General features: G+C 38.9%; 1 protein-coding gene across 2 annotated transcripts in view; it reads left to right on the top strand.

Moving 5' to 3' along the window:
* Nucleotides 1–18,042, top strand: part of UBE2Q2 (ubiquitin conjugating enzyme E2 Q2) — a 46,755-nt gene that overhangs the window by 25,909 nt on the left and 2,804 nt on the right. The window contains exons 5-12 of one of the 2 annotated variants that reach the window (XM_039732650.1): nucleotides 938–1,078; nucleotides 7,358–7,442; nucleotides 12,163–12,223; nucleotides 14,310–14,400; nucleotides 14,728–14,786; nucleotides 16,040–16,088; nucleotides 16,965–17,060; nucleotides 17,497–17,563. In XM_039732650.1, the coding sequence (XP_039588584.1) occupies nucleotides 938–1,078; nucleotides 7,358–7,442; nucleotides 12,163–12,223; nucleotides 14,310–14,400; nucleotides 14,728–14,786; nucleotides 16,040–16,088; nucleotides 16,965–17,060; nucleotides 17,497–17,563 (649 nt within the window). Of the gene's footprint in view, nucleotides 1–937; nucleotides 1,079–7,357; nucleotides 7,443–12,162; nucleotides 12,224–14,309; nucleotides 14,401–14,727; nucleotides 14,787–16,039; nucleotides 16,089–16,964; nucleotides 17,061–17,496; nucleotides 17,570–18,042 lie in introns of those variants that run through there. The other variant, XR_005630241.1, reaches the window with a different exon arrangement.

The raw sequence follows: 18,042 nt of genomic DNA, 5'->3' as shown, positions 1-18,042 counted from the left end.
TAGTTGTGGAACCAAAGCCTGCTGGTCTGGCTGCTGCAATGCTTCCTTTTTCATGTCAGGGTGTTTACATGCTTTCCCTCCTCTCCATAGCCAGCTTTTGAATCACCTTCAGGCAATTGTCTGAAGCTTGGAGTGCTTCTCTGCCACAAAGATAACCCCATCTCCAGATACAGAGTGGCGGGGTTATATTGCCTTGGTCAAGAACATAGAACTGAAGTGTTGGCTTGGGTGATCAGAATGCTTGATCACAGAATTTTGGTTTGTGTCCTGATTCCAAAATTACTGCATCTAATCTTTAGCTGAAATGTTAACCTTGAATAAAGTACACATAGTTTTCTAATATTTAACTTTCTTGAAGTGTGGCTGTAGCCCTGCCAAATATGTTAATCACTGCTTGAGAGAAGTGTAGTATAGCTAGGATTCTATTTGCAAGAGTGCTTTTAAAAACATCTTGGAGCCACCCTAACTTGGGCACTTTTGAATATTTAACTTTCTTGAAGTGTGGCTGTAGCCCTGCCAAATATGTTAATCACTGCTTGAGAGAAGTGTAGTATAGCTAGGATTCTATTTGCAAGAGTCTGCTTTTAGAAACATCTTGGAGCCACGCTAACTTGGGCACTTTTAGATTCTCTAGTCCAGTTTGCTGCCTACTTCAGTGGGCTAATTCTCTACAATCCTGTATTCTTGCAGAAGTAGTACTTGTTTCTGTGACCAGAAACATGTGAATTTGGGTTTCATTTATATTATGAAGGTTCCCTATACTTCCAGTGGTTATGCTGGCTGAGGGTGAAGTTAGAACAAAACAGAAATGGCATCCAGCAGTCACAAATCCATAGAGCTGTGCAGTATGTGATGTATCCCACACGCCTGTGGAGAGGGTTTCATTGAATGAAGACACAGGACAGTTATTTACAATTAGCTTCTCTCTCTCCTCTAGGACATTGAAGATCTGGATCACTATGATATGAAGGAGGAGGAACCAGTTGATGGGAAGAAATCTGAGGATGAAGGCATTGAAAAAGAGAACCTTGCAATCTTAGAAAAAATCAGAAAAAATCAAAGGCAAGATCACTTAAATGTGAGTTAATAATCCCATACTTCTTCTTTGCAATACTTCTGACTTTAAAACAGAGCTGGTTTTCAGCAAAGAAAGCCCACTGCTATACACCTAGACATAAATTAAACTGTAGCTGACTGTTTACCTGCTCATCTCCAGAGGTATCCATGGGCTGTCCCTCTATTTCTTGCCTTTTTCACAAACATTAGTTCTCCTTGCAGAATCAGCAGAATGCGTCCAGGCTGTGAGCTTGACTTTTGTTACTGAACTCTTATTAAAGTAAAAAAACTAAAGCCATAGTTAAAATTGCCTGTGTTAAAAGTCATGGGTGACTTAAAATACTTGGCAAACCTGTGCTTTAAATCCATTTTATGCATGAGTTTATTTTTCAGTAATAGCTGTGCCACCTGGAAATTACTAAAGGGTGGTGGATTGTTGTGCAGTTTTTTTATTGCCATGCATAAAGTGAAGGGCCTTCAGCAGCACTGCAGCTTTGTTGTCAGTTTTCTGGGTGATGTTACCAGCAGGCAGTTGTAGAAAAAGTGCTTGCTCTCCAGAGGCTTAGAAGTGTTCTGTCCCAAGTGCCAGGTTCCAGAGAGGCTTCTACTTCTCAGAGGTGCATGTAGGAGGGTATGATGATATCATACAACCTTAATTTTATTTACCCTGACTCCCAAAGAAATCAAAGCTTTTGTTTCAGAGGCTTAAAATATATAAAACATGAAATTTATATTTCTGTTTATGAGCTGCTTCACCCACAGGATTTTAAATTTTTAACACCTAAACCTGATTGGCATTTCAGAGTTTAAAAGCAGGTAAACATAAGTTCCCAGATTGCTTTGGCTGTATAGTCAAGTCTTGTTTTGAGACTTGCGTAACCATAAGCACAGATCACTTATAGGTTTTGTTTAAACTTGAATGTTCACAGTTTGAGAACATGCTTAGTGAGGTTTTGTGTGTTTCTGTGTGTATAACTCAAACCCCTAATAGTAAGGGGTCTTTTAATTGTTAAAGAAAATATGTCCTCTTGCAGCCTGAAAGGCATGGCCTGCTTTACAATCATCTGAAACGTGGCAGAACAGAAAAAGGGTTTTTGTAGTGTCAGCATTCTTCCTTGGTGCAAAAAGCCTCTTAAAACTTAAAAAGCAGATTTTCTTTTGCTATCTACTCTTTTCCTGTTTGGCAAATACTGCCTTTCCTTTTGCTTTTTCCCTCCACATTTAGTGGAGCTGAAATAAACGCTGCTGGTTTTCTGTTTGACAACAGCAGATTCAACTTACATAATAGCTGTTTCTCATGCCAGGACACTCTCGGTGATGCTGGTGCATAAACAAGGTCAGCTGAGTGCAGGGAACAGGGTATTCAGCTGCTGCTGAGGAACTGTGGTATTTTTGTGGGTCACCAGAAATAGCTGTGCTGCTGAAATAATTTCTCCAAGGACTTGTGAGGGTTTACTCCTAGGTGCTGGAGAACCAAAAGCTATAGCTGTGCTACTGACCTAGGAAAGAGCTAGCCCAGTAGCACCTTATTGGTCCTCCATGCTGCCAAAACAGGGGGCTTCTGATAGAATGCCTTAACCATGCTCTGAGAGCAGTAGTTTGAGTGTATGAACACAAAGCAAAATTTAGATCTGTACAGCCCTCACAACTGGGTTTCTTAGAGGACGCTATGAGTTTCACAAACCTAAATGCAGTGGCTAAACCAGTCTGGAGTTTTAGCCCTTTGGGATACTTGGTTTCCTCAGCAGAGGCCAGTAAAACAAACCCATGCCATTTACATGCTGCTTGTTGGAAAAGGGAATGTGCAGCATAATACAGGGCTTTGACTGATGCCCAGTGCAGCCAGAAGACTTTTCAGTTCCTTTCCATGTTCTTTGGCCCAGGTCCATGGGCTGTCCTCTCTCCCCTTGGCTGCAGTGCAGGCTGGAGTTAAAGATCATGCTCAAGGCTTGTTCATGGAAAAAGCAGTGCATGCACTCCCATTGTCATTTATTCCTGAGAGGTAAAAGACAGTTTTCCGTTTCTCAAGATGTTGTCATAGGAGTTTTTGGGGTTTATGTGTGTTGCACAAGTTAAGAATGTGTATTTACTAATTTTGTAAATGAGTTCTGTCCTTGGCAGTATCCTTAATCCCATTCTTCTTGCTGGCATCAGGAAATAAATTTGGCTTTTGGTACAGTGTGTAACTTGGAGCAAGAATTAATCCTCCTCTTAACATTGTAATAACTTTAAAGAACCACTTGCTTACCTGTAGTTAAAATAGGTCTTTGAACTGAAATCATTCAAATATCTAACAACTTGCTGCTGCTTGCTTTTCAGAGGTCTCTCCCCACATAGTCATTTCAGAGACTAATGCCTTTTGTTATTTAGATAATGCTGTTAGCTTTTCCTGTTTCTTGCTGAGGAGTTTAAGCGCTTCCCTTCAGAATTCTCCAAGGTCTCTACTTTAATCTTCAGATTTTATAAAATCTAACGTGTCATTTCTATTTTTAGTCTAATCCTTGAAGGAAGTATGAAACTACTTTAACTTCTAGGAACGATTGTACTTTTGCACAAATGTGGAGAAAGTTCAGTAACAAATGGAACTTATGTTCTTTAGCTCTTTTTGGGTTATTTTAGATTTCAGTTTATTATCTTGGAGGAATTTTCATGTTTTGTTTCAGCAGGTGATTTTTGGCCTTGTGGCTAAATCTTCTGAAATATATTGAGTGAAGAGGTTTCCTGTAGTATTCTGATGTGTTCACAGTATTTTTCTGATCAGACAGAAAAAAATCAGATCTTTGGATTAAAATCTGCAGTGAACTGCACCTCCTATCCCCTATAACTTGGGGGAGAGCAGGCTGTGGGTGCATTTTGGGGGTTGGAAGGGGAAGGAAAACCCCTCATTGTCTCTGTGGCCTTAGTACAGCAGGGCACTGGCAAGTGCTGGTCTGTCTGCACCACAAAGTTCGTGTTTCCAGCAGTGGCTCATCCTTGGGGGCAAGAGTTTGAGAACAGGGCAGGCTTGTAGTGGTGCATCTTGTGAATAGTTTTCATGTCCAGCAGTTTTAGCTGTGAGAACTCCTGCATCAGGTATTTCTGTTATTTGCAGCTCTCAGCAGCTGGCATGTTGTCAGCATAGTTTTTTGCCTCTTGTAGCAGGGATTTCTCCAGCTTACCTGCTCATTGTTCTGGAGAGCCACAACACATGCTAGTACAGGATAGGAAGATTGAGACTTTTTGATTTGTGCCTATTTGATTACTTATTAGGAAAAAAGTCACTTGGGTCTGGTCCCACAGCTCGTTTAACTACTTCAAATGGCTTTGCCTTTCTGCTCTTGGCATCAGCCTCATGTGACAGATACCTATCAGATCCCATGATTGACCACTTATGTCTGAGGCAGTTGCAACTATAAATCTTACTGTCACAATTTGAGAAATGGGAACTTTATCTCACTTGGAGTGTCAAGGCCCAGTTTTCCAGAAGGATACTGTTATTTATATCTGGGTTCAGTCTTTGGAATAATAACTTGCATGTAGTGAGTTATGGAAAGAGTTTTTAATTTTAGTATCACTGTAGTCAAAACTGACCTCAATGCTCTGTATCGTGCAGTGGTGGGATGCAAGTTGTGATCTCTTCCAAACAGCACTTCACAGTGGCTTCAAAACCCACAAGTGACACCAGAAAGAGGATGTGCTTCAGTGCAGTGGTGTTTGGCATTAGGCTTAACATCAGGTTTAGCTGTTACCTTCCTCTTCAAGTTCCTCCAAGGGTAGTTCAGAGCACATAAAATAAGCCCCTGTGCTAAACTTCTTAAGTTAAGCTTACTATCCTCTTTCTCCTGATTGTAGATTACTGGTTTACAGTCCATCAATTCTTCAGAGTAGCAAGTGTAACTATATTTAATGCTGCTATATAAGGAGTGAGCAGCCCAACCAGAAACTCCTAGGGGAGGAAGGGTGAAGACAAAGACCGAGTGTTTTGAGGCTTTCTTACACATGCTGCCACTAACTCCTTTAATACCACCTCATTTATCAGCAGTTATAATGGAAGTCAGGGGGATGTGGGTCTGGTAGCTTTGATTTTTAAATGTCTCCAGTACAGAAGATACTTAAATTTTCATTTGCCAAGATGAACTTCCAACATTATGTATAGAAATGCAGTAGTTTAATTGGATGGAAATAGAGATGCAATGAAAGAGGTAGATGCCTTTGACATCTAACTTGTTCTTAAATTGCCTATATTTATAGGTTGACAATCTGTGGAAAGTGTATGAAAATTCCTTCTTTTAGTAAGAAATACAGTGGAAGGGGCAAGGATCTGCACAGCTCTGCTCAGAAGAAAGCCAAAGTCTTTACACTTGTCTATGAAATGTCTTTCCTCCAGACTCAACGTATTGATGAGTCTCAATCTTAATGGTCACAAAGCACAGCAGCTACACAAAGAGCAGTGATTAACACTGCTGCGTTAACTGGTTAAGTGTAATGCTTCCTTTTTCAGCTAATCTGTAAATAGTGGGCATAAATAGTAGTAATATGCAGATACTGCATATAAACAACTTTTTTCCATAAAATTTCATGTACTTGGTGTTTGAGAAATCCCTTCTTTGTCTGATACTGCTCTATAGAGTTGAGCGTAGTAAATGGAGAAATTGCTTGTCTGAAGCCTTGTTTGTATGTAGCTTTTGTTTAATCAGGTGAAAGGAGTTGCCTCTTATTTGCATGTTTAATTACTCATACCGGTCTGTTAAGAAAAACTAGTGGAATTTCAGAAATCTGCATAATTAAATCCAAAGGTGTATGAAAATGAGTAGCCTTAGAAGAAAAGTCTACAGATTCTAGTGTGAAGCTAAGTGTATTATTTGATACTACTGGATGGAGAAGACAGAGGACTATGTGGAGGCTTCACCATCATGTAACTGTTACTTATACTTAATTTTTATTAAGAAGTAATTTGGTCCTACAGTTAAGACCTTGTAGAACATAAAATATCACTGTAGACTTCAGGCAAATAGGGAGGATGTTTTGGGTATTAGGTAATGGTCGCAGCTGCTTCATGTTCTTCCAGAAATACTTTTCTGACACTTGTCCAAAAAGGATATATTTATAGGTGTTCATAGTGTCTGGAAGGAAACTGAAAAAATAAGAATCTTTGATTTTTTTAGATGGAGTTAAAAGGCAGCCTCATCGACTTACTTATTCAGTACTTGTTATAGACAGGCTGAATTATCCTAGGTGGGTCTTTTTTATTTGGTAGTGGGGCAGTTGTATTTTTTGTCATGGTTTCTCCCCCCAGCCATGCTGATGAGCTGTGTATGTTAGCCTGTATTTCAGTGGCAGTGACTGAAGAGCAGGAGCAGAAGGGAGCTGCAAATGTCCAATGGAATAATCTACCTTTGGGAAACAGACTGATATCAGTGTCACAGGGTCGGGGTTTGGGGTGGTAACTACCTCAGCTCGTTTGGAGTCCTTGTTCCTATTCTGTATTTTAAATCTTATAATGCTAACTTATCTCTGTTTTTCAGAACTCTTGAACCTAAAGTGATATTTTGGGTGGGATATATAAGCAGAGTAATCACATGACATACAAGAAAATTGTTTTGAGTTTCCTCTCACTCTGAGGTGCTGAACAGTACAGAACTGAGCTCTAAAAGAACAGAAGAGATTTTGCCATAGTTGCATAAATCACAAGAACTATGACAAGTCACAGGAAATATTTTGTATTTTAAGGTTTACATACCTTTGTCTTACTCTGTGTAATGTTGATTTTTTTTTTTCACTCAGTTGCAATGAATATTGCTTTTGTTCCACATTTTCTAAATTCACTGCTTGGTCTTATTCCTCTGGAAGCTGCAGTTCTAGAGCTGTGTACTTACCAACTCCTGTACCTTTTTCAATGACCAAATAAAAATATACCTCTGAGAAAGCAATAAAACCTTGTGTAGAAGCTTGCTCTTCGGATTAGGCTTACTTTCCTTCCCAGTGTGTAAAAGCAGAATGTAAATATTTCACTCTTGAGATGTACTGTGCATCTATCTTGCAAATTAAAATGCCAAAGATTTTGGTCCTTTACAGAAAAGTACCTGTTGTACCTTGATTAAAAGTTTGTATCACCTATAGCATTTAGTAGTATATATTCATGTTCTTTAGCAGGAGGGCCTTTTTTCTTTGGAGTAGACTTTGCTCACTAGAATATTTAACTTTTCAGAAACCCAATTCTCATACAGAAATTAATATATTGTTAATACTTTCTAGTTAGTAACGTAAAGCTGTTTGTAATTACTACTTTTCACTTATTTGGAGTCTTTTTTGTTTATTTCAGGGTGCAGTCTCTGGGTCAGTGCAGGCTTCAGATCGACTTATGAAAGAACTCAGGGATATATATAGATCACAGAGTTATAAAACAGGTAAATGCCTCAGATTTCCCTTTTTAACATATACTTTAAATTAATTCTCTTGGGAAATACTTGCTGCTAACTTCTCTGTGTTTTGTTGTCCTGTGTTTGTATATGCGTGCATGTTTGTGTGTGCACGTATGTAAAAATACATAGGTACATTATATATACTCTTACTACATAAAGTAGTTTATTTGTGGAGAAAAGTCAGAACATATATTCCTTGCAATAATGATGTGAACTACAGTGGAAAACAAGCCTGTATTTTAAATTAGTTTGAGTAATGACCAGTGATTATCTTGAGGTAGTGGATGGCTGTTTCATTTGTTTCTTATAGGAGCTGTAGCTCAAGTAGCTCAGCAAAGGATTCAGGATATTGAATTCCTGAGTGTTACCGTATGAGAAACAGAAATTACACAGATTTTGGGCAAGTTGTATTCCTCTAGGTCTGCCAAACAGAACTCCATCACTGCAGCCAGGTGTGAGACCCTGGTGCAGGCCAGGGTGAGAACAGGAGGAATGCCAAATTAGAGGGTCAGTATAAACTTAAATACGTTTTCACTTTTCTGGACTTTGCCCATATTTATTTCTAGTGGACTTAAACCTCACTTGACAAGGCCATTTTAGCCATGTGTAGAAGAATAGAGGTGAAGAGACAAAATAGGTTCCTGTTTTGATTTGTCATGTTTAACTTTTAGGTCAATTGTTTAATGTGTGGAAGTTCTGGGGACAGTGGTAAAATGTCTGGGGTATAAATTTGATGAGGTGACCTGGTGTTGATCTAATGCAGCCTCCTTCTTTTACTTTGTTGCACCACAAGCTTGCCAGTGTGCCCCAATCACCATCTATCCAGGAAAGAATGGATTAGTGGGTCTAAGGGAGAGCTGGAAGCAGATCTGTGTGAAGTCATGGGGGATGCTTTACGGTCCCATTTTGACCTTCAGGGTTTGTTTTGGTGATCAGAGCTGAGTCTGGCTATAACAAACTAGACTGTAAGGAGTGCTGTGGGTGCTCAGTCATGTGGTGGCACCACTGGAGTCAGCCAGAGGCCCCTGGCTAGATGTGCTTTGAGGGGAGAGTTGAGGCTTTCTAATAATGCCATTTCTTGGCTTTGGATAAGCAAATCTTAACGAGTTGCAAAAGACTGATCTTGATGTAGGAAGGAGTACTCTAAATTATGAGGAAGAGTAAATCTTGCTAAACCTTTCAGAAAGTTGAGGTTCTAAAGGCTGAGTGCAGTAACTTAGAGCTTCTGACTTTGGAAATATGTAAAAACACTGCAACTGGATGCCTCATGTTGATCTCTAAAACATGGTGATGAAGCAGTGTCAAGTGGAGGTTGACACTACAAAGATTATGGAATTCTGCTTTGAAACTCTGTCCTACTGACACATTTATTACATTTTGCCAGTAAATTGATGCTGTTTTATAAAAAACTTACCTGGATTTATTCCTTACGGTTTCATTTATTCTTCGACCTTGGGTGAATTTATGTTTCTGGTTCTTTTCCTTTGCACAAAACTCCTGCTTTCATAGCCTAGTTCTGCCTTTTATTAGGTAGCTGTCACTACGTGCACAGGCTGTGGCAGGTAATTGGCTTTTTTAATGTCATTTTTCTTAGAGTACTTGTCCCATGGTCCATTTTATCCAGAATTTAATTTCTATCTACTAATGCACAAAGGGAACCATTGTGCAACTTCCAGATTCTTATAACTGTTGCAAGGCAATTTAACGCTGTTTTAATTTCTTTGTAAGACAAGCCAGAAAGGTTAAGGCTGATTTTTAGTTGGGTAAAGATCACTTTATTTAGTTTTCATGAAGTTACATGTTTTCAGGACTGACTGTAGAACAACACTGGTAGTTTTGAAGTGAGTAATACTTGTAGCAATAGTATTTTAATTTTTTTCTTTACTCTCGGACTGCTTTATAAAAAAGTACTATTAAAAGACAGTGGCTTCAACTGTAGCTGTTTATTCAAAGTAGTATATATTTCAGAAATTAATTTCCTTCATCAAATGGAGCAGTGCTGGTGAATTTCAGGCAAAAGATTACAAACTTGCTCTCAACAGCAAAGTTGCTTATCTACCTGGGAAATCTAGGGGAAGAATTGCCCTTAAAGAAACAAAAAATAATTTTTTTATGAGCTGACAAAAACAAAAAATACTCCTGAAATTTAAGATCCTCTGTTGTGAATTAGTTTCATTAGCCTGTTCAGATAATGGGAACTACAAAGTCCTGTAAAACAAGATTATCTCAGGTTGGAGATTCACAAATGATTTAATGTAATTCAAGGGATTGGGAAAGGAGGGCAAGAAACAAAAAATTTGGGGATATTAAATGAAATCTTTTCTGTTTATATCTTTAGCGTCTGTTTTATTCAGATGTAGTTCATATGGACTTCAATTCCCTGTTTTTATCCAAAGACTATGTGGGATTTACTTTTTGGTATAATAATGTTGCCCTAAGATGTTGCCTCTGTTTTGAAAGGAATTGTTTTTCTTTCTACATTTCCATTCCTTACTTTTTTTACTTGCTTCATGGTTTTGTGGGTTTCTTTTTACTTGATCACCTTTGAGTAATAAAAACCCCACCTCACCTTATATTTAAGCAAAAGGAGCCTACCTTGATTCCTTTCCTAAATTAAGGACTTCTCAAAAACTGCTGTTAGTAAGTTAAATTCTTTTTGACAGAAACCCTTTTCCTCTCACTGTCAAAATTACAAAAAAAGCACGTAAATTATTTCCAAATAACATCTCCTAGATTATTCAGAAAACCCCAAACAACACCCTCCCTCAGCTTTGGATGGTGTTATTAAGTGGCTTCTGTGTCAAGACATGGAGCCCCCTTGCTGCTGCTCATGAGGAGACAGAGATGCTGTTTGCCTTGAAACTTGGCTGCTCGAGAGGCTGCTGGAGTGTCGTGCACTGGTGCTTCAGGCCCAGCCCTGAGCTGAGCCTGGCTCTGAACCCTCCTGCACCTTCTGGCTTAGGTGCAGTACAGCTCCTCAGGGTCCAGCTCTTCCTGCTGGGGAAGCTGCCAGAGTGCCTGGGCCTTGGAGCTGGACTGGGATGGAATTGTGGCTAAGAACAGGAGGCTCAGGGTGATGGAAGGAGTGCAGGAGTGGGGCTGGAGGCTTAGTGAGTGAAAAAAGGGGTGGAAGTTCTCTTTTGACCTTCCATTGTTTAGCACAGTGTTAGGAGCCTTACTGTAACTTACTGCCTTGTCTGTAATAAGTATTCTTTGCTCCTACTTGGATGCAGGTGGAAGAAAATATTCTGGATACAACAATGGAATAGATTTGTCATTAATGGAAGTTGACAATGAGCAGAGTTCTGAATGTCAACTCTTTGTTGTTACATCAGAGCAATACAAATTGAAATTCTTACAGTTTGTGACTTACACCGAGGTCAGTTCAGAAAATAGTGTCCTTGGATCTGAGGAGTTGGAAAAAGGCCTTAATAGCTCCTTTGGTTGTTCCTCAGAGATGTTAAGTCTCTGAAGTAGCTGCTGATTAAAAGGGACATGGATAGCACAGTATGTGTTCAGGCCTACATTGTTATTCTAGACATAGGAAAATTAGAAATTGTGCTCTTGGCTGCAGTACCCACTTGTTAGTGGCACTCAGAAAGGAGAACCAAGCATGGGTGCTTTAACTTGTGTGCCAAGTTTTGAAATGCTTTAGGAATAATGGTGTCTGGAGAGCTAGAACTGTCATGTGTACTCCAAGTACTAACGCTTATAAGCTTCAATTGCAAGATTATTTTTATGCTAGAATAACAAAACTCAGAAATTAATATTCCCCACTCCTTGGGAAGAATGTGGTGACTGCAATCTGATGGTTGTATTGCCCTTCAGAAATCCTAGGCAGGTTCCTGATGTGGATATGGCTTCCAAATAATTAGGTCAGGAACAAAGATGCTGTTAAATATTAGGCCAGGTAAAGAGTTTAATAATAGTGGGTTAGTCTATATGCATGAATAGTCTGTGAAAGAGGAGGTTTAATTTCTGTACATGACAGATACCATGCTCTAAATCTTGTTGGGTGGTTAAAGATTTATTGCTTTTTCCAGAGCTGCTTGTGAATTTATGCAGAGAGGAAGCTTTGAATATACAAGAAAATGGCAGATATTTCCATCCTTCCCTGGGAATGAATTGCACAACTGTTGTTTAAAATGCTTAAAACAAACAGGCCACTGAAAGTCACCAGCTGGCTCCCACAGACCATTCTTTAGATGCATCTTTCTGGCTTCCTCAGTCAGCTGTTGGGAATGTGCCTTATCCACTGCTGGATCTCCTTTCTGCTGGGTTTCTGCTGCACACACTGTCCCGTGTGCTGTCCTGGTCTGCCTGTACTGATGAGACTGTGGAACACTGTGCTGCACACTCACACTGTGTTGTGAGGTGTCTTAAAAACACGTTGGTAGTGTACTGGGTGTAAAATATAGTGAGGAATAAGCAAGCTGGAGTTGTTGCAGGGGTTTGAAGGTGAAATGGTCAAGTATCAGCAAAAAAATTGATTAATGTGGAATTTTTTAGTAGAAGTGAAAACACTTTTTCCTTGTAGCTCTTCAGAAGTGCATCTGCTGCTGGAGGAAGGACGTGCCTCAGTATCAGTATCCTACACATTGCTTACACCTGCTGACAGTATTCAAATTTAAAGGAAAGAATGGCTTTGCTAAGTTTTCTATCTACACTTCTAGTGCATAATTAATTCCATCTAATATTTCTACAGGGATATATTCAGTGGAACTGGTAAATGACAGCTTGTATGAATGGCATGTTAAACTTCTCAAGTAAGTTAATAAAGTTTTTACGTGTTCTGAACAATCTGTTTTATTACTGCTGGGGAGATTCTTTTGATAAATTAGTATCTTTAGCCATAGCATATAAATTACTGTTGCATATCTGCCATAGCATATAAATATCATTACTGTGGTAGTAGCAGTAATGGTAGTTGTAGCCACTAAATAGTGGCTGTAATTCTGATACATAGACACATGTGGAGGTGGAATGGTAGTAACTGAGCTGGCAAAAAGACAGACCTGCTTTTCCCTGCCAATGCTATATGTATTGTTTTAACTATCATTACTGTTCAATTCTAAAACTGCTCCAAAATATGCTGCCTTAAATGATGAAAATTCTTTGCAAGAATTTTTGCATTGATTTTATTTTTATTTGTTTTGAATGACAGGAAAATCCAACTTCTAGTTGCATTTAAGATGTAGGAAAGAACAGAACTGAGTGTCATTAGTTGTTTGTTTCTACAGTTAAACAGACACATAGGACTGAAACTTCTAGCTATCACATAAATGTGAATTATATAATTATATGTACCTTGTCTTCTGTCATCACCTAGTATACCAAGTGAAAAGCAATACACAACTCACCTTGTTACATCCATAGGCCAGTAATTTTAATCCTAGGGGTGTTAGAGTGAAATTATTCCTGGTAACAGGATTATCTGCTGGCATCCCTGTACAGTACCCTAAAGAAAGGAAGAGCCTACCCAGACTGTGCTGGGTGGCTGCAGCATCTGGCAATGGATGAAAGAGCTTCCATGGGTTCAGAGATGTCCTGGGGGTAAGGATAAGGACAGAGGCTGTTTCAGCACAGTAGTTGACCTGCCTGTAGGAATTGTGGCCTTGTCCTAGGGGTGAGACTTGTGCAAACTGGGTCACCAGCTGCTGAAATAGTTTTGTTTGCTTCTTAGTGTAATCATGGGCATGTGAAGGTTTTGAGGCTGAAACTGGCAGGAATGACACATCAGAGAAACCTGTGTCACATTGTTGAAGGCCTTTCTTATTGTGTCTGTAACTAAGGGTTCAAACCATGTGCAGTGATTTGAAACCTCTGTTCAAGTGCTGTGAAGAGGTCTCATTTTCTTCCTTCAGAAAAGAGGAAATGGAGTATATGCAGCAAATGCCTTCCAGAATGTCTAAGAAAAGAAGTGTTGTTTGTTTATTGCAGCAAAAAGTGTCTGGAAACAAATGCCCTGTGTGCAGAGTAGCTGAGGGGTAGATATTCAGAGGAAAGAGCCCATGTGAGGAAGGAACAGTATTGTTCCTTAGAACAAGTCCCTTTGAACTGCCCCAGCAAAAGCCATGGCTTGAAATGAGAGGTTCCTAAGCACTGGAAGTTTTTTTTCTGAAATAGCTTCACACTGGTAGGATGGGCGACTTCCTGCCCAAAAATTCTATAATGAGATCTTATAACTGTGTAGTTTTAGCTGTAGTAGAGGATTAGATTTAAAGGCCTTTCAGTCCCTTTATCATCTGGTTTTGGCTTGCTGCAGGTGTTTTTGGCTAGTCTCTGCTATTTAAAAGCTCATCGGGTGTCAGATTAACTCATTGGGATTAACCCAGTAGTGTCTGAATGAATGGCCAGGCTGCTCACCAGCAGTGTTTTGGAACAAACAGTTGTTGAAATTCTGCTGAGCAGAAGCTGCTGGCTTTAGTACTTCTGCTGATGCAGATTACTTCTAACAGCTGATGCAGAACTACAATTACATATTCCATAAAGGATTCACTAACTATGTGCTGAAAACAAGATGACTACAGTCTTCTGTTTTTCTCCCCTCTTATTTGAACACAACTGAACTGAAGAGAATTAAAACTGCTCTTTTCAAATAAACAGCTTATTTTGTGCTGAGTTTAAGCAACACTGGATAGCATTGGGAATGTTGTACATTGCAGCAAGCTTTCATGCTGATCTCGTGGCAGAGTTTTTACTTGGTAAAAGGAGAAAGAATTTCCTACATTTCACCTTGAACTAAAATTGGTAAATTACAATTACATAAAGGAAGTCTTTAAGAGGAACTGCTGTTTACAGGTATTGAAAATATTAACTTTATCCATGGTCTCCCCCCTGCTGCTTTTATAGGGTTGATCCTGATAGCCCACTGCATAGTGATCTTCAGGTCTTAAAAGAAAAAGAAGGTGTAGAATACATTTTACTCAACTTCTCTTTTAAGGTAAGTGTCTGTAGGATGAAAAGCTGCAATTAAATTTGAGGCTTACTATAGAAAATTACTGAAATGACCCTCAGCTGTTATTTGGGTAATAATGGAACTGTGGCATTAAAAACAGGATGGGAAAAGAAAACTAACTTTTAAGTTCAGCACTGAAGCTTCCAAAAAAAAATGCTTTTTAGCCAATTCTATGGAAAGGGAATTTTTACAGAACTGAAAACTTGTAGTACTTCAAATCTGATTTGACACATAAGGTTATTGAAATACTTTCTGTTTGGGAAGCAATGTCACTGTATTTTCCTTAACCTGTTTTTTTATTATTCTTCTCAGGATAACTTCCCTTTTGATCCTCCCTTTGTGCGAGTGGTGTCTCCTGTGCTCACTGGAGGGTAGGTTTGAGTTACCCTGCAGAAACTGTGCTTTCTGGTCAAAATGTAACAACTTGAAAAACTCTGTGCCTGCCATATGTGTAAGAACTGACCTCTGCGGGGGTTAACCTTGATCTTCCTTCTCCTGTTGAAGGGTGCTTTGGGTTAGTGCTTTGAAGGGCTCTTGATCCCTGTGTTGCCTTAAGTTTGCTGTAAAGTCTTACCTGTCTCTCTATTGCTGGTAACACTACCATACATTTTTTTAAAAAAAATTCCTTGAATGCTAATCCAAAACCACAAAATTTAATTGAAAACATGCTCCAAATGTCATCTAAAGCATATTGGAACTTTTGTCTTTGGGACTTGAATATATCCATGGAGAGATGATTAAATTCACCTTCCAAGGCTTTTATGCATGTACTGGTGACAGGAAATGATACCTTGCTTTTAAAAATGCAGTCTGTGATAGCTGGTGCTGATTCTTGCATGATTTGAATTGCCATGTGTACTTCTTTAATTCAGTAAATGGTTAGTGCAGTTAAATAGGGTTCCTGAGGGCTGCTGCTGTCTCAAAATAAAACAAGCAGACCCAAACACAGAAAATTCATTGGATTCTAATTTGATTGTACTCAGACTTCTTTTTAGAATGAAAAAAAGGATGGCTTTTCAGTAGTCATTTCCCTCTGAATGTCATATGGATCTATAAGGTATAAATGTCTTTATCATAGAGGAGAATACATTTTGGCAGTGGTAATTTCTCTTCCCTCAGTCCAGGTGTTGTCATGCTCAGGTGTTCTGCTGAGTCCCAGTCAGCACAATGGATAAAGTGTTTTTAAAATTTAAAAAAGGTATTTACAGGAAAAGAGGAAGAAAAGATCTGGTTATCTCATATTATTTATAAGTGTTAAACTTCTTTACACAATTGATTTTTTGTTGGTTTCTTTTAGCTACACATTGGTACCATGTATATGTAGAGTAGCCATAAAAAGTAACTTTCCTTTTTCCATGGTCTCTGCAGTTGTGCAGAATAGCTCAGTCAGTGATTTAAACTAAGTCTAGTTAGCAAACAAGATTTTTTGTTGCACTATGCTAATTTTCTTTGCCTAAGTATGACAGGGATAACTAGTTACAATATATTACTGATTAAAGGGCATTTCAGCTTTATGAACAAAGAATTGAACAAACAAGCTGGCAAGAACTTAAAGTGCTGTGAGCACTTGCATCTTTTTACTAACTGCTGATGTCAAGCGTATTTTTTTCACATTTGTTTCTAGGTATGTCCTAGGTGGAGGTGCATTATGCATGGAACTTCTTACTAAACAGGTGAATATGAGCTGTATTATCTGGATAATAAAACATGCCTGCAAATAAGGAAAATAGGTGCTTCTCTTGAGTTGAAGAATCCCTGTGTGGAATAAATGACACACTCCAAAGGAAACATGGTGGAATTAAACCTCAGTCCCACAAGATTTGCCTTGCTGATCTTGTGTGAGGTCTTTTCTGCCTTGGATGGCTCACAAGAGATGTGAGGAGGAGGTAGCAATGCGAACAGGTCAGCTTGGAGCCCTCAGAATTTCTGTGAGGAAGGAGTGTGGAGAGTGAGCTCTGGGAAGCAAGACCTGTTGGTTTCTTTTCTAGAAGCCTCTTCAACTGCGTTAAGTGAGCTCTGGAGAAGTGAGGAATACAGATGATTACAGTCATAGATGATTTGTGTAGACAGAGTGATTTTCTCTTTAAAATAAGTAAATTAATGAAGTAACTTACTTGCAGGCTCTTGCAGAAACTCTTGCTAAGTCTGGAAGGTAAAGCAATACCAGAGATGAGAAAAATTCTTACAACTTACTGAATTGACTTCATTAGAGATCAGTCTTGTCTACTTCTCGAAAAAAGGATTTGTCATTTCTGTTGTGACATTGCTGAAAATGTGTCAATGGTGTAAGGATGGAGCTTTTTTGGTTCCTGTCTTGCTGTATTTTGGAAATGTAATTCAGCCTTCTCATTCTTCTTACGAGTTCTTGGTACTAGGACTGTATATAAATCTACAGATTTCTGTGGAAAATAAATGTTAACTGAAAATCAGTAGTTGAAACTGGAATGCAGGGGAAAAAAATCCCAAAGCACGTGTTCCAAAACAGATTTGTTGAGGTGAGCACAAGAAGCAAGTACATGTTGTATGTTAGCATTCTTTTCCTCCTCCAGGGCTGGAGCAGTGCCTACTCAATAGAATCAGTCATCATGCAGATCAATGCCACTTTAGTCAAAGGAAAAGCCAGAGTACAGTTTGGAGCCAATAAGGTAAATGTGCTGCATTTCTCAATTACACAAATCACTGTTGGGCTTGCAGTTCCCTGCTGACCTGCATAGAAGATGCTTAATGACAAATTGCTATTGCAAATATATATGCATTTCAAATTGTCTCAAGCTTGTATGAGTTTTTTATTGGCAATTAAACTTCTTTTAATGTAATTACAAGCATATGAGGTGAGCAAAGCCTTGGGATGGGCAGGGTAGGCTTTTGCTATCCTTGTATTGGCAAGGGAGGGGAGGGAAGGAGGATTAGAATTGGGAGGATTTGGAATTTCTGGCTCTAAGAAAGGAATCTTGAAAGCCAGAAATGTTTCAACATTGTGCATTGACTTAGTTCTACAGTGGGCTTAAAAATATACTTGTTAGAACTGTTTTTCTTGCATGTCTAGATGCAGGTTTTTATATTAGTTTTTTCTCCTTTCAGAATCAATATAATCTAGCAAGAGCACAGCAGTCCTATAAGTCACTAGTACAAATACATGAGAAAAATGGTATGTATATTCTTGCCACTTGGTTCTTGTGTGCACAGCACCCTGGGAATTTGTGTTTGCCACAGAGAAACTTGAAGTGACAAAATGTCTTATTTTGGCTTGGGAAGACCATAAGTGTTTCTTCCTTCTTTTCTTCTTGCACTAGAAACACTGTAGTGCTTAAATAATTTGACTGCGATCATTGCGACTTTTCCAGTTTACTTGAATGTTGTGTGTGTGTTCCTGCTGCTTCTTGAATGTCAGCTGCATTTCATGTTCAGCCAGTTGATCTAGGAACCTTAAGGACTCTTAATATTGGCGAAGTATCTGCTGGGAGTTTATCCCTTTCCCTAAAAGATTTTGTTTCATATGTCAAGAACCTAGTGGAAATAATCATTAATGAAGAGAGGGAGTGGGGAAAGAGACCTGAGACTGAAAAATACAAGTCCAAATGAGGTGTACTAGCTTGGAAAGTATACAGTAAAATAGGGAAACACCTG

The sequence above is a fragment of the Passer montanus genome, unplaced genomic scaffold, assembly GCF_014805655.1.
Source record: "Passer montanus isolate IOZ18808 unplaced genomic scaffold, ASM1480565v1 scaffold111, whole genome shotgun sequence".
Classification (NCBI taxonomy): Eukaryota; Metazoa; Chordata; class Aves; order Passeriformes; family Passeridae; genus Passer; species Passer montanus.
Note: the sequence above shows the minus strand (reverse complement) of the source record. Positions and strands in the feature narration are given on the sequence as shown.